Here is a 23,460-nt window from a genome sequence, read left to right as displayed (position 1 = left end):
TGAGTTGAAGATCAGAGTGGGCTGAAGGTTACAATAACATTTTTAGTCTAATAGCACTATAGTGTGAGACTTCAGAGCGGGAGGGATTGAGTATTGATTCGCTCTCCTAGTTAGAGGTCGAAGGTCTCCAAGCTTGAGTCCCTGCGTTAAAGGAACAGTTTAAGGACATATACTTTTTTGATTTGTTGACATGAAATAGATGAGAAGTGCTGAACCAATGTCATATCTGAAGGATGAATATGCAGTTAGAACCTGAAGCTTATTAGCTTAGTTTAGCAACAAGACTTGAAACAGGGGGGGACTGTTGCAAGCAAAGATACTGTATGTTGAGGCACAAAGCCACCAGTATAACAACTTAAAGAGGGGGTAGTATGCTGTTTCACATTTTAAGACATTTATATTATCTTACAATGTTGGATGTCCATGTTAAACGTGGTTGAAGTTTCAAATCTGTAGGTAAAAGTATGTTGGAGTAATCCCCAGGCTTCTCAGCTCAATCTGCAGGCTGCTGTGAACGCCAGGTTTCACACTGTGTTTTCCTACACCCTGCACTTTGTGAAGTCACAAAGTGCAGCCACAGCAGGCTTTGGAGAGCTGGCCAATCAGAAGAAAGTGGGCTAGTAGGGGCGGGGTTTCTTAAAGGGACAGAGCTGACTGAGTCGTTTCAGGCAGAGGCTGTATGAGGGCCTGCAGAGCACCAGTGTGAGGAAAATTAGGCCAGGGTCAGCCCTACATGTTGGTCTGTATATGACTGAGTGAGTGAGTGAGTGACGGTACTTTCAGAGCCTAGAGAGAGACAGTTGCGACATCGCAATGGCGGATCATGGAGCATATTGGACCTCCACTGATGAGACTCTCTGTCTATATGGCTCTGGATACTTTGTTCGGGGAGTAGGCAGGGCTTCTCCTCCGCTGCTCGTCCGCTGTCCTCACCTACATCAGCAGCGCGCACCTGCTTTCAAATACGTTGTCATCGGCCTCATAAAGACGGTGACTCCACTTCACTCATCTCCTTTTAAAGGTTATACACGCCATGAATGGATATCCAACTTTTAGTGGATAATACATCTCAAGACCAAGGTTATTGTGCTGCCTACGGCTGCAGACTTCTTGACTGCACAGCGACTCTCTGCCTATCCGGCTCTGTTCGGGGAGTAGGCGAGGCTGCTCGTCCGCTGCTCGTCCGCTGTCCTCACCTACGTCCGCAGCACAGACCTGCTTTCAAACACGTTGTCATCGGCCTCATGAGGACAGTCCTTGTAACACATTGCCCATAAAAGAGTACACTGACCTGATGCGGTCAGCCACATACTAGGTTTTGACCCTGTTTTATCTGTTAACTATGCTACTCCACAGGTATCACACAGTGGAATATGAAGCTTGAAATTAGCCCCCCCTTAACATTTTTGCTCCTTAGCTTTCATTTAGAATTAAAAAAATTAGTTATAAATTATAAAAGCATTAGGAAGTGCTGTTTGCTTTGGACAGAGCCAGGCTAAGTACTGCTTTTAGCCAGCACTTAAAAGACTTGGGATTAATGTTTTGCAGCTGGTAACGTGAGTTTACAGCCCTTTGTTAGGAAAAAGTGCATTACAGAGAATTTAAACGCGTTGTTGTAAGTAGTCAAAACAGGAAGTGAGTTAGTTACTTTACTAAACCCTCCATTAGTCGAAGCAGAATCAGGTTAAATTCCCTGTTTAATGACCAAATATGCCCCAAAAATGTTGTCAGATTTTCTGAGCCTGTTTGTGTGCAGAATAAAGCTTTAGGCTAAATGCATAAAAGTGCATTTACTATTCATGCATGTTATTAATAAAGCATAGACGTGTCAAACATGCTTCTCTGGATTCTTTTCTGCCCTAAATAACACAGTTGGACTGATCCTGGATCATCAAGGAGCATCCGACGTTCTATTTTTCAGCAGAGAGATTCAGCCACCAAATGCACCTCCAAAACACTCGGGGACAAAATGATGCTGATCCTATGTTGTCAGAAATGTAAATGCAACCTGCTTAACTCCAATCTAACCTGCAGGTGACATCTGCCTGGCACGCTTTCTTGTCCCGACACAGAGACAATCACACGCCCCTCTCTGTAGCTTTATACAGTGAGGATGAAGAGGCAGGCAGACAGCTCCCAAAGCAGCAGCTCAAACAGAAAGTGATGAAACGCTGTCATTTTCACTGCTCCCCTCGGAGAGGGAGGAGGAGGAGGAGGAGGAGGAAGAAGAAGAATCCGAATATGTGACAGGTCTGAGAGAAAAGATGTATCTCTCTTTCAATATAGACTGCTGTGTGTTTGTATTAGTGTGTGTGTGAGAGAGAGAGGGAGAGAGAGGGGAATAAGATCCACTTTAAAGTCCATTAAATTTCATAATGATCATGAATTATTAATTAGCAAGTCATTAAATGTAAATCAACTTAAGTCTTTGGAGACCCTCTTCTCAAACAACCCTTTCCTTAACTTAACAAGAATTCCAGCCATGTTAACCTGAGCAGAACTATATTACAACTCGTTCCTAAAGAGATGAACAACAACAAAACATTCAAACAATGCAGTCAGATGCCAGCACCTCCTCCATCACTTCCACCGTAACATTCGCACTTCGCAGCTCGTGGCCGGCTGGGTGGGACTCTGGTTCCCATGGTGCACGGTGGTGACAGAACAGATGGTGAGGGGTTGCCTGTTTTGTCGGAATCGGAGCCGTTTCAGTCCAGCTGACCTGCGCGAGGCAGCTGCTCGTCACCGCGCGCTGCTGCAGCGTTTCCACATCTGAAGTATCAGCGTGTCTCCAGCAGCACCGGAGATTACGCACAAGGTTTCTACTCTACAGATGTGATTCAGTCTCGTTCGTACGGCTGATTACTTTTCTTCTGAAATATATATGTTTTTGCACCTCTCGCGCATCATCCTGGAGATGCGGATACCGCATGGGTCAAACACAGTCGCCTGCAGCAGCCCCGCGTACGGAGGATACAGCGCCTTAAAGGTGAGAGCAACGTGTTTATTTGATGTATGTGCGGAAATGATGATACGCATCTTTATCAAATATCTAAATGGTTTCCTCAAACTCCTGCTCGGTAGAGAAGGGTTTAAATTTCAGTCCGGTCTTGATTGATAAACTCGTAAAGATGAAGTCATCATTCTTGTGTTTTTTTTGTTTTTTTTTAGGAAATGCATCGATCAACAAAAATGAACAATAACGCATTCTCTCTACATGGTGTGGGTGCTCGTGCGGCGCGTTTTACTACCGCAAAAGAGGTCAGGTAGTGTTCGTACAGCTAAAACAAAGAAAGATGTCAGTTTTGACAGAAAATAGATCCTGAAAGTTGTTCCTATATATCGATGTCTCTTCGCCTTTAATCAGCAATGTGTTTGTCAGGCCAGTCTCATAAGTAACATGTATTATTTGAGTATTTATAGGATTTGTAGGAGCACAGTTTATGATCATTATTTTTCAGGTATAGACGATTAGTAAGCATGAACTGATTGAGGTAAACAGAGAAAACAACCAATTAAATCTGTGCTCTTCAAACCCTCATTAAGTTGCTATTTCTTTTTAATAATTTTCATACTTAAAAAGCCAGACATAAATGTGATTTGTGGGTCTCTAAGGGACTCATTATTAAACCCGCAGCTCTGACATTTCACTGCACTGTGACACAGGGTTCAACCAAACAGTGTGGTGTAACATTTACACAAACTGCAGCATCACTCACAGTGCAGAGAGCAGCTGAAGCAGCAGCTCCGGGGCTTCATGTGCTCCATCCAACCCTATTTGCATGCCTAAGGGTCAGGAAATTGGCAGATGTCTGAAGCGAAGACAGAGAGGAGAAAGAGAAATCTAGTGTTTCCACTCAGGAGCTGGAGACAGCAGGGGGAGGGTTGTTGTATTGTTGGGGTCACCTTTGTCAAGTGGGCTGTGTTGTTTCAGCTGCTGCAGTACAGCGGCACCTGTTACTGAGAGCATACCATCACAGAGAAGTCACGCATCAAGACAGTAAGTTTATCACATAAGTTTGGTTAGCACGGGAAAGGCTTGATGAATTTTATGACCAGCTTTCTAGAATTGATGTCGCTTTCTTTGTCTTGGGAGTAAACACTAACAGTTGCTACAAATGTCACCCAACGGGCCAATCAGATGAGAATTTAAAGGACCGTGCCACCCAATCTTCACAATCCACAGTGACGTAGCCCCTCAGCTGGTAGTGACGAGTGTGAGAACCGGCCCGAACAAAGACACGTCTCTGGTGTGTGTCTGTGTGCCTTTGTGAGCCACGGGGGCCTAAACTTTTGAGCATGTGCTGGAGCCGAGGTTCCCACAGCGGCGGAGATGAGGGTGCAACAGCTTGACCTTCAGCCTTTTGTGTGCGTGATCTGAAGGGGAACATGGAAACACGACGGGGCACTGAATGCTTTCGGAGAACAACTGAGTCAGCTGTTTAGTCGTCCTTTGTTTTTATAAGATTATAAGAACTTTTATTGTACAGAAAGATCTTTAACATTTTTACTCTGAATTGGACTTAGAAAGATATTTGATGTCTTTTAAATCAAATCACTTTCAAATGCACTTTGACTCAGTATCACTGGTACAATCTGTTTTCATTTAGCTGTCAATTTACGCTGCACACGTTACTCCTCCTCGACCTCTGCATTGTTTTAAAAAGGGATTCCCCTGAGATTAGAGACCTTGGCGCTGTCCGGGTGATTGATAGATGCTCCAGTGACAACAAATTGGCTTTTCACCAGCAATGCAACTGTAAGGGGAGGTGATTTAGAGGAGGAGGGGGGAGGGTAGAAAGGGAGAAAAAAAATGAGTCAGGAGGCAACAGGATCAATTTACCACCTTAAACCTTAATTCAGTCTGTAGAAGCAACAAAGCTGCATTATTTCTGCATGGTTTTCTCCTTGTACCTTCAGCCCTGTTGCATTTTCAGCTGAGTGGTTTCCTCCTGTGGCTTTCTAATTGAAGCACAGCTCCCCGTCCTCTCCTCTCTGACTGAGTGGACATGCATCCTTCTCCTCCTCCTCCTCCTCCTCGGCTCTACACCTCTGCCATCAGCAGCTGCACCAAAGCTCTGTGTGATGTGCAGAGAGACGCTTGCATACTAATGGAGCAGGAACAGGAAATCTCTCAGGCAGGCCGGCGCAGTGAGGACAGAGAGCAAACATCAGGCAGGAGTACTCAGATTCACGATTCAAAGTTGTTGGAAAAACTGCTTTTATTGTGAAACGCAAGCATGTGTGCTGTAGTCGCCTTCTCGTACAAGCGCATCCTGATGCCACTTACAGCTGTCTTCTCATTTGGTTATGAAACAGACATGCCAGTGGCATAGCCGTTTCCATGGCGATGACATGTCTGTGGGCCTGTGGCGCGGCTGCTGATTCAGAAACACAGCTTTCATTTTGCACCCGGTGGAAAGGGCCTCAGGACTAAAGTGAGGGGGGGGAGCAACGCACAGCCTCCTATGAAAGATGATGCAGCGTGCTCTCAAGTGAGGTTCCTCCTGGCTGCACCGGTAACTCGTGGTGAGGTGTTTATTAGCAGCAACGCATCTGAACTCTAAGAAAGAGTAAAAAAAACAGATCAATTACAGCAACCAAAGAGAGCTGATTTTAAGTTCTTCAAAACAAGGAGTCTTTTTTTTTTTTACTTTGTGCACTGAAACAAACACTCCCGCCTGCGCACTCACACCTACATGTCATGGATTTCATGAGAAACATCTGACTGCAGGCCTGTGTTTCTTCACCGACTCCGATTAGCTTCATTGCTCCCTGTGTTGTCCAGAGATCCTGTCTTATAAATACATTTATGAGGCCGTAGCATGAAGCAGGCCGAGCTCATTATGCCCCACAATTACATCTCCCCGTCTCACTTTGAACCTCCGGGCCTGTGATGCTCCGAGAGTTCATGCGAACCCAGTGGAGAGAAAAAAACTGCAGATGTATGGATGTGTGTGTTTAAAATGTGTATTGTGTGCTTAGATTAAAACCTCATAAGGATCGGGTGTGCAAAGAGAGTAAATCCCTCCTGCTGGAGGCGTCAGCTCAGACAGTCAGCTGGATAATGCCGAGCTGTTGAGGGATTTTTCTGCCTCCTTCCTCGGCTCTGTGTGTGCATGCGTGTCGAGTAAGAGCGGGGAAATCAGAGTGTGTGTTTTAAGGCAGTGAGGAGATGGATGCAGTGTTGATACATATGTATGCATGCATTTTTAATTAGAAACCTCACAGTGTAATTGCTCTCCCCGGTCTCTGCTGAGAGATTAGCGATAGATTTTCAGGATACAGGTGCTGGTACACAACTGTTGGGTCCTGCTTTGGCAGAGAGAGAATTAATCTTAATCTCTGTTTCATTCCAGGGAACAAAGGTGTTACTCCATAAAAGTGATTACGTACAGCAAGACCACAGTCCCTCTCCGATATGATCCAGAGGGATTAAACTTCCTCTTCCTCTCCTGTCATGTTTGAGACTTTGAAAGAAGCAAAAGAAAAAAGTTACTATTTCTCCGCAGAATATAAACGTGATTTCTCTCCTGTAGGAAGATGCACATATATTTTTTATATGAGTCTGTTTTCAGACTGTATAATAATGACATGAACGTCTGTGTATCCTGATTAAATGGATGGTAGTCATTTTACATAGAACATAATCTGTTTCCCTCACTTTACCCTTATGATTCCAGCACACACACACGCACACACATGATCAAATGCATGTATACAGGATGCTTTATATCAATGTTTTAACTTGCATCTGTTTAAACAGCCTTTTCAAAGTGGAAGTCAGAGGTGCATTATGGGAGGAGAAGACATGTTAAAGGAGCAGTTCGCCCCTGGAAAAAGCCGCTGTCAGTCAAAGCTGGTGTTCTCTGTAATCAATAGAAGCAATAATATTTGAAATTAGCGCCATAGCTGTGGAGAAAGTTGTACAAACAGCTTGTTGTTTTGCCCATTCTACATTCCTACAACACCCAGCGTGCATTGCGCCCCTCCCTCTGAAAGGAACGGCCCAGCGAGAGACGCTGGAGTAAAATACTACCGTTTTCCAGTCAAGGACATTGATCGCTCTGTAATACGATGAGATTATACCGGTGAATAGTCTGAAAAATCTTCAGGTCTGCAATCTACATTTCAAACCTGAGGATTTTGAACAAGACATGACATCGGAGGCGGGCGTCCTAGATTGAGGAAGTGTAGTTTAGCAAGCTCCTTGGCCTCTGCCAGATGACGCGTTTTACATAGTCTGGCGGAGGTTTTCCAGGGCACATTGAAGAAGCGGATAGCGTCCTCCAAAGGCACAGAGCCAAATTGCATTTTTTTCTACCATAATGGCATTAGCTCCCCATAATAGCCTGATAGGACTGAGGTTGAAAATCACCTGTATGTAAATGGACTGTACTTATATAGCGCTTTTCTAGTCTTCAAACCACTCAAAGCGCTTTTACACTTCATGTCACATTAACCCATTTACACACAAACTAATGGCAGAGGCTACTATGCCAATCTCCAATCAATATCTATATCATACCCGATGGCTACGCCTTTGAGAGCAATTTGGGGTTCAGTGTCTTGCCCAAGCACACTTCAATATGTGACTCTAGCAGTCAGGGATCGAACCCCCAACCTTCTGATTGAGAGACAACCCACTCTACAACTGAGCCACAGCCGCCCCATCGTGTGTTGACTCAGATAAATGATAGATAGAAAAGGCATTAATAGATGGTAGAGCGTTTAAGGGTGATCACTACGTCATGATTATGTGGCGTGTAGGTTCATAAAGGCCACAGAGAATTGTATCCAGAGTGGGGGAGCACCAGTTTAGGGCAAGGAAAGCTTGTGTCATTCACAGGTGGGAAGCCGGTGTGGGATGATGTATTTGGCTTGCATAACTTGACTTTAAGGTATCTGTAAACACAATGCTTGACTCCAGCTGGTCTGCAGCCAACAATAGGTATCTGTGGGTGTACAGGGCAGCGTGTAAGTACAGTGCAGTGATTTTGAAGAGAGCATATGTGCTCAGCAGAGCTTCCTCAGGTCGGTAAGGTCAACACGTACGCACGGTGAGAGAAAGGTGGGAACGGATGCAGACCCCCACAGCGCTGCCGGTCTGCCAGAAACCCGGTGCCAGGTGTCTGAGTTTTATGGCCTCAGCGTGAAATTAGCGATTACTCCGCCTGCCTCTTCCGATTTCATACCTGAGCACACGGCGGGAAGACGGGGGCAGACAAATATTACAAAGTAAATCACTACATACAAAAGCAAAGTATATCTACAGGCAAGTAGTTTAATTAAACGACTTTTAACTGGGATTTGAGAATCTGAATGATGGATGATTAAAAAGAGAAGGAGGCGCCACAGGTATTCTGGCATAGGATTTATGAAAGGAGCAAAGACAAGGCGTAGCACCCTGCTGCCACACTTCAGTCACACTGAGGGAATCAGTTAGATCAGTCTGAGTGTGACTCAGTCACTGCAGACATCAGCCACCTGATACCATCCACCTTATGAGCTCCTACAACACGGGAAACTTTCCACTGCATATTCACCGTGTTTGTTATCCTCCATGTGGAAAATATAAGAAAAGCGTGATTCCTCGACATTTAAATAAAGGTTGAATGAATGAAATACACGCAGCGCAACTTTTCTGACATGTTTACATTTCCAGAAAAACTCTCGTGTTGTTTTTCTGCACGGTGGTTGAACTGACAGCGCAGGCAGGGAGAGGGAAAACAATCTGTATCTCGTTTATGTTAATATCGGAGAAACTTGTCAGTTTTGATGTAAAACAAAATAATCCCTCCCTGTCCCCCGGATAAATGTGGATTTCTATGACTGTGAGTCACTCTAGAAGCTCACACTGTGGTGCATAGTTTTAGTGAAGCCAAGAGACTCTCTTGCTTTCCCTCTGGATGATTGTAACTATTATTGAAGCTGATTATTTTGTTAGGTTGTTGAATGATTTGCCACTATATAAACAAACACTGACACAAAGAATACTAATGCCTGCACACACAAATTATAGAGTCGGAGCAGATAGAGAAAAGTTCACTGGTGCAATACATCCTCATTGTGTCATAGCTGCACCTGTCGTTCCTACAGACGTCTCTAGGAGTTCATATTGACAAATGAAAGCATGAATGATACAATTCCTTTGGGACTGCAGCGTGTCAGTCCACTCCAGTCTCTCTCAGGACGGCGTGCTCGCAACACAGCACGACTTCAGCTCTGGCTCTAACAAAATGTGTACCACTGCTGCCCATGGGCCTGTATCATAAGTAGTAAGTGATTAACAGTGAAGAGTGCATACTCCCTGTTTATTAAGCCCGTTGTGTAATGGGCTCACTGCCAGAGCTCCCGGCTGTGCCCACCCCACACTCGCTCAAGAGGATCACTGATACCAAGCTGGTATGCAGATAATCTACCCGGCACAGAGGGAAAAACATGTCGGTAATCTCTGAAGAGACAGATCCACAACACGTCGGGGAAGCAGAACTGACAAACACAGTGCTTACTTTACCAACATTTTGCATCACTTTTGTAACTCCTCTATGGAGAGTTAAACGTACATTTCATGCCAATGCTGTCGCAGGTTTCTATCTATGATTTAAAGCAACAGTACTCATAGTTTTCACTAACCCTAACCCTATTTTAAGACCCAGAAGCAACTTGTTCTCAAACTATTCTTCATCGCGTCTGGCTGTGTGGGATCTCATTAAAAGGTTGAAATGAATGTGTACATGTTGAAGGGCAACAAGACGAATTTGAAGGATTCATTCTGCCCTGTTAGACACGTCAACTTAGTCCCTGAAATATTTGTGGGTGGCTCTGTGACAAAGTGACATTTGCCTCATTTGTTTCCGTCTACATGGGTCCGACAATGACTCTTCACTCTCTCACATTCTCTATTCAGCTGTATTCACGTTTTACCTCCTTGTTTTGTTTTATAATTGAAACAGATGTATACTCGTGTTGCAGGCTTTAACATTTCTCTTCTTTTCTGTCTTTTTTAGGTCTAAACCCCAAAGTGAGAAAAGACAAAATACTCAGAAGAGCTCAAGTTTGGATCCGACAATCTTCTCCCCTGGCCTTGGCAAATAACTTTCACTTGGATAAAAATCACCTCTCTGTAAACTGCCTACAGCTTCTAGCGGTAAAGAAGACTAATGCTCATGAACTGTCCCTGCAAGCCTTTTCTCAGAACCCTGCCTCTCTTCTAAGCTTTGTGTGAGCAGAGAGAGCAGACAACATGGCGCTCAGCTCACAGCCCTGGCCTCCTCTACTCTGGCTGTGCATGGGGTTGCTCCTTTCCTCTCCGTCGCCCATACATGGCAAAGAATGTCCCCATTTGTGTGTTTGCGAGATCCGCCCTTGGTTCACCCCGCAATCAACCTACAAAGAAGCAACCACGGTGGACTGCAATGACTTGAGGCTCACGCACATCCCTACCAACCTGTCCACTGAAACGCAGGTGTTACTGCTCCAAAGTAACGCCATCTCGCACACCAGTGGAGAATTGGAGGCGCTTTTCAACTTGACAGAGCTGGATCTATCACAGAACAACTTCAGCACAGTGGAAGCAGTTGGCCTCACAAGCATGAAGCACCTGACCACCCTGCATCTAGAAGAGAACCAGATCACCCAGCTGCCAGACCACTGCCTGGGAAATCTCTCCAATCTCCAGGAGCTCTACATCAACCACAACCAGATAAGTTCCATCTCCCCTCGAGCATTTGCAGGCCTGCACAGCCTGCTGCGCCTCCATTTGAACTCCAACAAGCTCCATGTCATAGACAGCAGCTGGTTTGAAGAAACACCCAACCTGGAGATCCTCATGATTGGGGAGAACCCGGTGATTGGCCTCCTGGACATGAACTTTAAGCCTCTCGGAAGCCTGAGGAGTCTGGTTCTGGCTGGCATGGACCTCACTGATGTTCCAGCAAATGCATTTGTTGGTTTGGATACCCTTGAAAGCATTTCTTTCTATGACAACAAACTGGTAAGAATCCCTCAACTGGCTCTTCAAAAAGTTCCCAATCTGAAATTCTTGGATTTAAACAAGAATCCAGTTCACAAAATCCAGGAAGGAGATTTCCGGAACATGCTACGTCTGAAGGAGCTGGGAATCAACAACATGATGGAGTTAGTGTCGATCGATCGTTACGCTCTGGACAACCTACCAGAACTGACAAAGCTTGAGGCCACCAACAATCCTAAGCTGTCGTATGTGCATAGGTTGGCCTTTAGGGACATGCCATCCTTGGAGAGTCTGATGCTCAACAACAATGCCCTCACTGCCCTTTACCAGCACACTGTGGAGGTGCTGCCCAATCTGCGAGAGATCAGTCTACATAGCAATCCTCTGCGCTGTGACTGTGTCATTCAGTGGATGAGTTCCAACAGGACCACAGTGCGTTTCATGGAGCCTCTGGCCATGTTGTGCGCCTCCCCACCAGAATTCAGAGGCCAACGGGTTCGACAGCTAAGGCTCCTGGAGTCCCCGGAGCAATGCCTCCCCCTCATATCTCACAATACTTTCCCAAGCCACTTGAACCTGGAGCTGGGCATGAGCGTCAGCCTCGACTGTAGGGCCATGTCCGAGCCAGAACCGGAGATCTACTGGGTGACTCCTCTTGGGTCCAAAATCACAGTGGACACTGTGTCAGAGCGGCACCACTTGAGCAGTGAGGGAACTCTGCGGCTGTCCCATGTTCAGGTGGAGGATTCTGGTCGTTACACCTGTGTGGCCCAGAACACAGAAGGAGCAGACACTCGGGTCGCCACCATCCGCGTAAACGGCACTTTGCTCGACAGCGGCCAGGTGATGAAAATCTACGTCAAGCAGACCGAGTCGCACTCCATCCTGGTCTCCTGGAAGGTCAATTCTAATGTCATGTCCTCTGACCTGAAGTGGGCCTCAGCCACCATGAAGATTGACAACCCACACATCACATACACAGCTCGTGTCCCTGTAGACGTTCACGAGTACAACCTGACACACTTACAACCTGCCACTGAGTATGAGGTATGCCTTACGGTTTCCAATGTCCACCTGCAGACACACAAATCTTGTGTTAACGTCACAACACGTAGCGCTACCTTTGCCCTGGACCTTTCAGACCAGCACCCGAGTGCGGCTGTGCTGGCCGTTATGGCGACCATGCTGGCCTTCCTCAGCCTGGGCACTGTGGGCGTCTACATGGCCCGCAGATGGAAGAGGAAAAACTACCACCACTCCCTGAAGAAATACATGCTGAAGACTTCCTCCATCCCCCTGAATGAGCTCTACCCTCCACTCATCAACCTGTGGGAAGCTGAAAGTGAGAAGGACAAAGATGGCGGCACAGAGGGGAAACCCTCTCCTGTTGACACAACACGTAGTTATTATATGTGGTGAGGATTCAGTACGGAGGCCTGGCTGCCTCTTCAGCAGCACAAAAAGACACACTTTTGCCATTTTGGTGCAAAAGTCAAATAAAGTTGCAAATGTTTTTTTGTATTCTCAGCTTTGCTAATACGAGGCAGAGTGATCAAGGACATGGTTTTTATTAGTATAGCGTATCGCCTTCGTTTGATTCTTTCTATCTCTTTCATTGTTTCGAACTCTCCAAGATGGCAGCTGTATTTAGCCTGCAGGTTGTCTTAGTTGCTAAGCTCTTGTTTATGTGGTACATTTTTGACTCACTTTCTTTTGAGTTCATTATAAAGCAGTGGGGGCCGGTGGTCCTCTCACAGCATTAGTGGAAATCAGTGTTTCTTTGACTGTTTTGTAAAACAGGTAATCTGTTGTGCACTGATAGATAATGGAGTTTGTCTGAACTTCAGTTAAAAGCTGACAGCAGGGTTTAGACTTGTTAAACTGTCAACTGAATGTTAGCAATTGTGCAGTAATGTTGTATCAACTATACCTTTGAAGTTTGATTTCAATTTTGAGAATAGGATTTTAGTTTGCTGGTTAATGTGATATTAATGCTAGAAAATACAAATGTTTGTTATTTTTGAGTTTTTCTACTCTGGTGCACTAGAATCCTTCTGACCCGCTCCCAGTTTACTCACTTATTTTGCTAGACTTTCTTCGCTTATTGCTTAGTTTATTTTCCCCATGCAATATGTATAGCCTACTGAAGAAGTTAAAATAAATAATTTTTTGGCCTTTTTTTTTGCAGAAATGTTGTGTTTTTTTCCTCCTGTTCTATTCTCAGAGGGGTTATATCCATTGGGTTTGACAGGCGCACTCGCTCCCTGGTGATACACGCTGCTGGTTTCATTTGGATTCTTAATCTTTGAAGAACTTAAGCCCATCTCTGTCCAAAACTGTCTGAATCAGCTTTTCACTGTCACAGTGCCGACTGCCCTGAACCATCCTTACAGACAGAGCTTACACTGTGTCAGCTTAACTTCTCAAACATGTTCAGGACGGACAGACATGTAGTTAGATATTTGAGCATGTGCTGCCCTCTGGTGGATGCCATACACTACAACTAGATATTAAACCTTTATCATGGTTGTCAAAGAGGCCAATAATGATTTGGTAGTTTTTATTATTATGGCTCAGTAAAAAAAACTAGATCTTTTCAGTCGACAGAAATTACACACAATGAAAAACATTTTCGAAGAATAAAAAAAAATCTCAAGCACACATGGAGAGAGGCAAATTAGATTGTTAAGTATCCCATTAGTTACACATTAATGGGTGCTTAAAAAAAATTATATTACAATATTTCCTCAATGAATTCTACAGCTATCTGAAATCATCATTATACACTGGCCGTGAACACTTTCAGTCTGTATCTCAGCCAGCGCTTTGGTGACGATCAATACAATCATGTGCTTTATTCAAGACCACAATCATCTTTGCTTTTATATTCACTTCTTATAAGAAATAAGAAAAATATAAAAATATAAAATTTCACATATTTAAAAATCTACTGAAATTTAAGACACACTCAGCTTCAGACTGGCCGTCTGTGTTTTTTTTTTTTTTTACCTTCAAATGCACTTTAATGAGATGGCACTCAAGAAGATCTCTATGAAATACCTTCCACGTGTTCGCTCTTTAACCAACCCTGGGGTTAGAGAGCATGCTGAATGAAAGACACAGTGTTTCAGACTTTAGCAGGTCAGGTTACTGTTGTGCCTGAGAGACACAGCGAAAACCAAGATTAGAGGCCGAGCTGTCCGGAGTGTTCTGGCTTCGGGCTGCACATCTGTATCTATAACAGTAAGACTGGAGAGAAGAGCGGGAGATTACTTTCAATAAATCAATTGTCTTAGCATTAGAGACTTGCTTTGTGAAAGCATATTAAAAAAAACATCAACATCATTTTATCTCTGAATTGATTTTAGCAAAGGGTTTCTTTTTGCTCCTCCTGTTAAGAGTTTGTTTATCAGGCATGTCTGACTGTCTTCTCCTCCCTCACATGGTTTATTCATATAAAACAAGCAGACCTCTGTGCTCAGGACTTATTTAGCATGCAATTAGTCACATTCCCCATGGCAACGAATGCTGGTGGCAAGCAAATTGAAACAGTCTCCAGTGGGCGGCTCAAGCGTTGTTGCAGATAAAGTTAATGGAACGTATGCGTTAGTTTGTGTTCTCTTTTCCCCTCCATTAATATTCTTACATGAGTCGGAGTTTTCCCTTTGGAAGAAAACAGGTGGAGATTAATACTGAGCTCCCTCACTCCCTTTAGACGTGCTCATGTCAGACCTTGATTCAATACTTGCTATAAAACAGGTTTAAAACACTAACCAGAACTGTTTTTATTGATGCACTAACATCACTAAAAAAACCTCACTGCCTCGAAAAATGCTTTTATAACAGGTCATAAATGTTCTTTAGACATTCATTGATAAGCTTGGTCTTTTCATTGAATCTTTACAGCATTATAACAACCATTAAAAGCGTTTTAAGCTTCCCCTTTACCTTGTGGCACATGTAAGACCCTCCCTTCTTCACCTTGTCTTCGCCTGATGGAGGACCCGTCTAAAATAGAGAATATTACGAGACATGTAAGCAAGAAACTAAACCTGAAACAATCAAAAGCTTAGAGTTAATGCTGTATGTTCTTACTGGGTTTTTTTGCCGGTCTGTGGTGTGAATCACATTCCACCAGTCTGAGGTCCATTCCCACGCATTACCCACTATGTCATACAGACCGAAGCCGTTGGCAGGAAAGGACATCACCTGCAGGGAGAATAATGCCACATTTATGCTGCTTCTGATTAAGGACTTCATTTATCTAAATTATTTAAATAATTAGGCGCTTACATTCATGATGTGAAGTAAGAGATTGCATTTATATGAACTAATTTTTATTCATCTGATATCTGAAAGCTGCGAGGTGCTTCTGAGACGAGCTCTTATCTCCGGCACCTTTCATTTCCTGTAGGTTCTATAGGCAGGGGCTCAATTATAATTAGGTTTCCAGCTTATATCAATGGCTCATGAGCACCTATCCTCCCTCACCTGAAATATGATGGGTCTTTAACAAACTCATAACTGTGGAAACTCTAAATCTTTCCTTCTTAGTCTCACCGGCGAGGTTTTGGCGTATCCGTCCTCTGCAGAGTTGTGGTTGGGGAAGTCTCCCTGCCAGAGGTTGGCGTAGTGCTCTCCTTTAGGGTTCAGCTTGTTTCCCCAGGGGTAAAGTCTGCATGCAGAGGCAGAATATCAGGAAACCATAAAGGGACACACTGTGAAGGCCACATGCACATTGTAATATTTTAATAAAGAGTACATATCTTACCTGTCTTTGAGGCCGCCCCTGCAGGCGAACTCCCACTCTGCCTCTGTGGGAAGTCTCTTGTTTGCCCAGGAGCAGTAAGCGACAGCATCCTCCCAGGACACGTGGAGAACAGGATGGTCCAGCCTACAAATAATTCAAGAAATAAACATTTATAGTAAGAGACTTTGAAATATAGGTACATATGTTTGTGAGTCTGTCTTAAAACATTTGTTACGTGCCCATAAGTTCAGTGAAAGCGCTTTGGGTCTTTTCAGCTGCGTAGTTTTACATTGAACAAAAAAAGTCAATTTTGTCCCCCATCACTTAGATCTTAATTGCATTCTCAGTCAGTATGGACAACATATAGACATTCAAGAATCTTTAAAGGCAGACATGCAAAAACTTTTTCTTTATCATTAAATGACAGCAGAGAAAGGATAATCTTGAACACATTTCAGGGTTTCTAGTAGAGGTAGAGCATGTCTTCACCTGTCTGCAGATGTCGAGTCTGGACCTTCTGGGTGCCTCCAGTCGGCCCCTTTGACAGGAAGCCACCAGGGGGCAGCAGCAACCTAATTACAACGTGATGGTAACAATGGTTACTGACTGATAAAATGCCTCCGTTTTACTCTTTGTTTCATTTTCTCTCACATACACACTTCAGGGCTTAATCTATGTGCAGAACTGCGATGGTACTAATGTTCTTTGGCGTTGTACTAATGGGTACACGGCACCTTCTCAGCCGTATGATCGGGCTGCACATGACAGCTGAGATGAAGCAGCAAACTCCCTGCTGTCTGGCTTTCGTCTAAGGGAGGCCTGCTGCGCTCAGGCCTCTTACAACCAATCTGTGAACATTCTCAAGACTCTTAAATAACAAGAGTCTGAAGCCTAAATATGAGCGACCCGAGACTGGTACTTTGAAGGTTTTCCGGGTGAAGGCTTAGTGCACGTATACTTCTCAAAAGATGTTCAAATACATCATGGATGAAGGAACATGAAAGTATTATGACATAAGAGATCAGGTTATCATCTCAACAAACACATAAACATTGTCTTTCTTCTTGTTTTCTGATAGAAAGTTTATTTTTTTTAATTCTGCCTGCGGAAAAACTTTACAACTGTAGGCATATGTTACAATTGGCAGAAAGCACCGACACTTTTAATGTACAGTTTTCATCTGCTTAAATTAATATTATAATAAAGAAATCTCTAAAACACTGCTTCTTTCCTATGGTAAAATACAGTTTATACAATGTCTCTTTTTTCCTGGCATGGAGGGAGCAGTGTAGCAACAAGTTATAAAGGTAGGTGTGTCGTTCTAATACTTTTAAGTGTGTGTCAAATATAGAATGACACTACCCTTGAGTAGTTCAAATTACTGTTATACGAGTGAATTCATTTCTTTATCCCAAGATTGTCATCTTTATTAAGTGATCAGACAGCAGGACAAATATATACAGATAAATCTCTTGCTAAAGAGATCCAGAGGAAACAGAGACTAATTATAATCACATTACAATGCTTAATGCAGGTTTAGCATTAGAACAGTGAGTTGTAGATGTAATTAAATGCTTTATTAATCATACTTACTGCTTGGGTGATTTGGTTTTTGACACTGTCGCTCAAAAGTCCCTCGAATACAAACGAGTCTTCAAATTTCTCTGCCTAAAAGCATGAAAACATTATGAGCAAAACTGATGCCTCTTAACCACACAACATTAAATAACCACTGCCTGTAACTGCTACAGATCTTATTACTTTGACCGATTCAATTCAGTCTTAATTATTTCAGAAATACAGTTCTAGTTTAATCTTTTGATTCAAATCTGATTTTAGTGCAAGGTACATTTTTAATTTAGACACATAATCTCATTGAGGCACAGGGTCTCATTCTTAGAGAAGCATGGTAATATCAGGGCAAGACAATAAACATGCAGAAAATTAGAAAGTAAAAAAACTAGTTCTAGAGAGTAGAAAAACAGTCCGTTTATGTAACAGGTATGGTGATTAACCATACCTGAGTAATGTATCCACTGTCCTCCACAAAGCTCTGAAACTGTCTGTTGGTGACTTCATGGACGTCCATATAGAAGGAGTCAACATGCACGAGCCTTTGAGGACCTTCACCATCAGCAGGGATGATCGGGTCGTCTGTTCCCATCAGGAACTCTCCTCCAGGAATCGGCACCATCTGTATGCAAGAGATACACCTATTAACAAACAGACAAGCAGTCTTCTGAATCTCTTTAAAGGTTCAAAAAAAAGGTTGGAGTTTGTCTTTAAAAGGATGGAAACTTATTCTATTTTGAGTACAGAGGTAGATTTAGAAGTAAGCTCCACAACACCTCCATAAACACCGCATACACATCCAAAGGCAAAGCTGTAAAAAGTTCAAACTAATTCAAAATATAAAGATTAAATGTATCAAATCACAAAAAAAGTACAAGAGATCATTTTAGTTTGCACATGCCTGCTATTTAAATAAGGCATTAGGGCAAATATTAGCTTTTAAGCATCCTACATTGAGGCAACAGGGTTCAATTATCTAAATGTAGACGGGATGTAGCACACAATGAACTTCCATGTCCTAAGCCTATGCCAAGGCAGTCAGACTACTTTGCTAAGATTCCAAAACACTGACTGACACCAAAGCCAAAAATAACTAATTTGCAGGAGCTTGTTGAGGGACAAACTGGAATACTGAACCACAATGCCACAAACATGCAAACTTTGCAGACTGAAAGATAGCAGTGTGAAGGAAAGTGTGTTGGCTCATCATTCTCGTAAAGAAGAGCTGAATAAATTATTTACAGTGCAATGTGCTCCTCCTGAGACGGTTTCATTTTCTGCATTCAGGGGAGTTACACGTGGATCAGTCTGCTGTTAGTATAAGTTGGAAATAAGAACTTATGTGCACTGACAACTCATTATGTCAAATAAGATAATCCTTTTTTTATACTTGCCTAAAACACCTCACGGTTACTTGTCTTATGTGGTTTTAAAGGTTTTCATTCTCTCCCTCTGTAGTCTACTTTAAATTTTAGTTAAAGTTTAATCAAAATATAGTGGAAACTTGATGGTCAAATGTTTACAATTCCTCTCTCCTCATTTAATCTCGCTATTGTACTGCCTAATAAATGCAAAAATCAACAGTTACATATTTACCTGACTTTGAATTTTCTTCCCATCGTCCTGAGCCTCAGGCAGCCTCTCATTGGCGCCTCTGGAGTACTTTTCAGCTGCAGACTCCGTCCTGTCCTCCGCAGGCTTCTCAGCAGCGGCTCTCTTCAGCTTCTCACAGCCGCAGCTCGCTGCTTCCTGCTGGGCTGCAGCTTCTGACAAACACAGACAAGAAAGGACAAAAAACAACGCCGATCTACGCACCATACTTGCGAGACACGGCTCAGTAACCGCTCATGCTGTTGATACTTTCACTTCCGCAAAGTCACGTGGTCAGTCAGCTGGGTGTACTGTAACAAATGTGTAACTCTTTCGTGCCCAGAAACTGGCATAATATAGTTTATTTCTATGTATATTTTTCTTGCAAATAATTAAGAGGGGGTGTATCATATTAAAATAAAGTAACTTTTAATAAAATAATTTACTTGAAAAAAAAAAATCATTAAAGTTATATAGACAAACCGTAAGTTTACGTGCTGTTTGACAGTTTTTAAAAATACTTTTTGGCACTTTAAAAGTCAAAGCTCCACGCTGAGAGAGATAATTCCGTTTTTATTTTCCTTATTGGAGGGATGTGACCACATGGACATCATTACCCAGCTGTCTTCACTACAGCCGCCGGAGAAGACGAAGAAGAAGAAGAAGTGGCAGTGAGCCAGGCAGCTCAGCCAGCCAGTGTGCTGCCTGCCTCAGTGAACGCAGCCCCGGAGCACCCACAGGCGCAGAGAGGGGATTCGGCTGTCAAAAAAAGAAAGAAAAACTGGATTATAAGGGTCGCTGACAGCTGGACGTCGCCCTCGGCCCCGTGGAAGAGGAAAGCCGCAGTCATGCTGTCTTAGCCGGTGCAGAAAGAGCTGAACACCCCGGCGTTTATCACAACCGAGGTAAAGTTGCGCGCACAACTTGTTCACTTCACCATCCTCCTCTCTTCCTTTCTTTATCTTCTAAAGATTTCATGTATTTCCTTTAACGGTTAACTAAACACTCATAGCCGATAAGCAGAGCTTGTGATTCATTCGATAAAAACAACCAAAACAGCGAGTAAGATAACAATTTCGGTTTGCTGGGAAACAATGTGATTGCGGATGCCGAGTGAAATAACAGCCTGGACGCGTTTACTCAAGTTTCATGTGTTTAAGTCGTCAAATAAGCAGGGCCTGTAAAGAATATAAACACTTTTGCTGGATAACAGCAAAACATTTCACATTTTGTGATATTATTTTCGGCTTGCAGAAGATGGCATTCAGTTAAATCCACCAGTTCTAGTTTAGTTTCCATAATTTATCGACCTCATTGCTTCAAAAACAGTCAGATAACCGGCGTGAGTGGACCTGCAGTGCTTACACACAGTTTCAGCCTCAGCAGAGATGACCTGTTGCAGGTGCACAAACCTTCCCTGTAGCTGAATCATTAACTGTCCAGCCTCACGCCACAACAGGTTACAGTTACATGAAAGAAAATATTTCCCTGCAGCTTTTATGCAAATCCTTACAGCCAGTGTAGTATCAGTGTACTCCTGTCTTACATGGCCACCTAACTGGGAACTCGGTAGCTGCAAGAATATGATTTTATCGGAATGAATGTCCAATAATTATGGGAACCCATCATTAATTGCAAATCCTATCATGACAGAATGCAAGATAAGGATGCTCCTGCTGCGTTGACTTTTATTATAATTACAAATCTGATATTAGGAAAAGAACGAGTAGACATTTGTGTGATTATGCTTCTTACTCATTTCTAACGCTCTCCTTTTCTGTAGGTGTTGCCTGTGTGAGTCAAACATGTCGGATAAGATGTCCAGCTTCCTGCACATTGGGGACATCTGCTCCCTGTACGCAGAGGGATCCACCAACGGTTTCATCAGCACCCTGGGGTACGTCTGTCCATCTCACTGGCTCAACATCCTGTGTGGTGGCCTCAGTCACACTTTTCACTGTTTTAAAGGAAGCTGAGAAGAATTTGGAGGAAGTCACACGAGTTGTTGAAACCAATTTTTGACAGTTTGAAAATTTGCCTTCAGATGAAGAATTTCATTTGACTCCATGTTTGTTTGTGATACGGGCGCCACTTCCTGCCGTCAATAACAAAATGTGACTTAGTAGTAATACTTTTTGCAGGGTATCCCGCAGAACAAAGCCGTGAGAACAGTGTGAGGCCTTTTTGATGTGGTCCTCCTGTGGCCATGGCTGACCTCACCGCTGATAGTGCTGGGAGGAAAGGAAATGTAGGGGCGGCCAAATGCACAGATAATGATAAAGTGTGTGTATGCTGGAGAGAGTGTGGCTCGAGTGGGTGTAGAGGGCAGAGCCAGGGGGGAAAAAAACAATGCTTAACACTAATGGTAAAGCTGTTTACAAGAGACTCAATCTCCCACACAGTAACAGCATTATAGTGTTGTTTTCCTCTGTCAGCTTTACCTCATATTTGGAAGTAGGATGCATGATCATGTAGTGTATCTGTAGGGGTTCAGAATGGCCTCCTGCATTGATATACTGGCATTAATATCACCATGCTTTGAGATAGTGACAGGATGGTGCAGCATATTGTGTCCAGCATCAGTCAGTGCTATCACTGTCCAGGACCTCCCCCCTCCCTGCTCATGAAAAATGGAATGACCTGCAGCAAAGACTGAGTCACTGTAGAGACATTGTGGCCTTTCTCGAGTTCCAGTGCTTCCCACGTACACACACACTCACTTTCTCTCGCTCTCTCTATCACAGACACACACGCATACGTACAAGCGCATGCATTCACTAAACTGTCATGACAGTTTTGGACAGCCGCCATATTCTCCACGCACAACCACCAACTCGGCAGCCTTCTCCAGATCCTCAGAGGAAGAAACTGTAGCAAGCAGAGAGAGAAAACTCTTTGAGCGTTATAACGTCTCTAGCTGAGCAGCATTCCCTGCTCCTGTTTGGTAACTGAAGAGGGGAATCTATTCGCAAATCAAAGGTTAAAAATGTTAAAAATGCAGTTCGGTACAGTTCAGCAGGATCCGTCCTGTTTGTTTAAATGTGTAACTGTTAAACTCCTGTTAATGACTGATCACTCCTGCGCTGCAGGGATTAGCAAGTTGGCAAGATGAGCGCACAAACATGCTCTATATTCTTGAAGTCTGCAGCCTTGTTTTTTGAGGTGCACAGACTGGACGAGCAGACGCGTCTGTTTGGACAAGTGTACACATTCCCCGGGAAAAGGACTGAAATGGATGTGGGATTTGGCCCGAGTCCAGACAAGTGTTATTCTAAGCTAGTAAAAGCTAAATTTGTCAGCAGAGAGTCCAAACTGCCCACAGGTCATCTAATCCAGAATGATTTCATTATTGTGTGGAGTGGGAGAGAAAATATGCTGCAACTATGTGAGAGGTCTCCATCAGATAGGAAGAGATCTGAACGTGCAGAAGGTTTTGTGAGGAACGCTTTGTTTTGGCTTGTCTTAAACACACAGACAAGCTAGTTTACACACAAACCTGCAGGGGTTACAGAGCTGCTCAGATACAAGAGTAAGATACAAATGAATCAATATAAATCACAACTTCTAAAATGTTAAGATCACAGCTTCCTTTAATTACTTTTTTTGTGTTATTTTATTGTAAACAACGTAAAATTTCAACAAGTTTCACAGCTTGAAGGTTCCTAGCTCGAATCCCGGTTCTGACGAAGTGGGCCTTTCTGTGTGGAGTTTGTATGTTCTTCCCGTGCATGGTTGGGTTCCCTCCGGGTACTCCGGCTTCCTCCAACAGTCCAAAGACATGCTTGTTAGGTTCACTGTTGACTCTAATGGTGCTTTTCAACAGCCGGAACTAGGAACCATTTGAGGAACTCTGTGCGTTTCGATAGCAGGAACCAGGGTCTATATTTAGTTGATTGATTTATCCCCTGAAAAGTTCCTGCTCGGGGGGTAGTACTTTCCAAAGGTCCAGGAACTTTCAGGACGGGGCGTGCAGTGCTGATCATTTCTGCACCATGAGTCAGCCCTGTGATTGACTGGCGACCAGCCCAGGGTGTACCCCGCCTACCTCTGGCTCAGTGACAGCTGGGATAGGCTCCAGCCCCCCGTGAACCTAAACAGGATAAGCAGTATAGATAATGGATGGATGGATAGATAGATTAAAGTCTTTACTGTTGTTGTGCAAAACAGTGAAACAGTGAAGCATCTCCCTGAGCTGTGTAGTGCAGAATAAGATAAAAGGTTTAAAAGATATAAACAGGAAAAATAATAGAATAAATAGAGATTAAAAAAGCCTGTACAGCTTTGTTATACATCTGTAACCTACAGACCAGATTGACTTGTGACTGTTAGTGTGTGTCCTGTATCTAATGATGTCATTATGTATCTGTATCCGCAGCTTGGTGGATGACCGCTGTGTGGTCCAGCCCGACGCGGGGGACCTCAACAACCCTCCGAAGAAGTTCAGAGGTAAGAGCCGCAGGGAGCGGACTCCTGAGGTCTGACATCACCACACTAACTGCTGTCTGTTTATACTGAGAGAGGCTCTGCTCAATGTGTTATGCTGGGTCTCTTTGGTGACAACCACAATATCTCT

General features: G+C 43.6%; 3 protein-coding genes across 3 annotated transcripts in view; 2 read left to right on the top strand and 1 right to left on the bottom strand.

Annotated features, from left to right (window-relative positions):
- Positions 1-2,901: 2,901 nt before the first annotated feature.
- LOC138605632 (leucine-rich repeat neuronal protein 1-like) lies at positions 2,902-13,152 on the top strand. Its single transcript, XM_069678011.1, has 2 exons — positions 2,902-2,989; positions 10,011-13,152. The coding sequence occupies exon 2, from the start codon at positions 10,247-10,249 to the stop codon at positions 12,392-12,394; it is 2,148 nt and encodes a 715-aa protein (XP_069534112.1). The 5' UTR covers positions 2,902-2,989; positions 10,011-10,246; the 3' UTR covers positions 12,395-13,152.
- A 368-nt stretch (positions 13,153-13,520) lies between these two features.
- On the bottom strand, positions 13,521-19,173 carry sumf1 (sulfatase modifying factor 1). The gene is made up of 9 exons (XM_069677988.1): positions 18,894-19,173; positions 17,746-17,919; positions 17,319-17,393; positions 16,215-16,297; positions 15,747-15,869; positions 15,536-15,650; positions 15,071-15,184; positions 14,924-14,983; positions 13,521-14,224 (listed from the first exon to the last, which is right to left on the bottom strand). The coding sequence occupies exons 1-9, from the start codon at positions 19,113-19,115 to the stop codon at positions 14,123-14,125; spliced, it is 1,068 nt and encodes a 355-aa protein (XP_069534089.1). The 5' UTR covers positions 19,116-19,173; the 3' UTR covers positions 13,521-14,122.
- A 429-nt stretch (positions 19,174-19,602) lies between these two features.
- The window catches only part of LOC138605617 (inositol 1,4,5-trisphosphate-gated calcium channel ITPR1-like), a 75,612-nt gene continuing 71,754 nt past the window's right edge, over positions 19,603-23,460 (top strand). The window contains exons 1-3 of the mRNA XM_069677989.1: positions 19,603-19,792; positions 20,671-20,784; positions 23,263-23,333. Of these exons, the coding sequence (XP_069534090.1) occupies positions 20,693-20,784; positions 23,263-23,333 (163 nt within the window). The 5' untranslated portion in view covers positions 19,603-19,792; positions 20,671-20,692. The remainder of the gene's footprint in view (positions 19,793-20,670; positions 20,785-23,262; positions 23,334-23,460) is intronic.

Source organism: Semicossyphus pulcher, unplaced genomic scaffold, assembly GCF_022749685.1.
Source record: "Semicossyphus pulcher isolate SPU_LCO1_2020_fin unplaced genomic scaffold, fSemPul1.0.p SCAF_3, whole genome shotgun sequence".
In the NCBI taxonomy this organism is placed as follows: domain Eukaryota; kingdom Metazoa; phylum Chordata; class Actinopteri; order Labriformes; family Labridae; genus Semicossyphus; species Semicossyphus pulcher.
This window is presented reverse-complemented; position numbering and strand designations above follow the sequence as displayed.

Bases quoted from the DNA above. Each gene is read 5' to 3' on its own strand.
- LOC138605632 (XM_069678011.1), top strand. From the start codon at position 10,247: ATGGCGCTCAGCTCACAGCCCTGGCCTCCTCTACTCTGGCTGTGCATG.
- sumf1 (XM_069677988.1), bottom strand. From the start codon at position 19,115: ATGGTGCGTAGATCGGCGTTGTTTTTTGTCCTTTCTTGTCTGTGTTTG. The intron at 16,298-17,318 runs GTAAGTATGATT...CGTTGTAATTAG, and splicing joins AAAACCAAATCACCCAAGCA to GTTGCTGCTGCCCCCTGGTG. The intron at 15,870-16,214 runs GTGAAGACATGC...AATTATTTGTAG, and splicing joins GACTCGACATCTGCAGACAG to GCTGGACCATCCTGTTCTCC.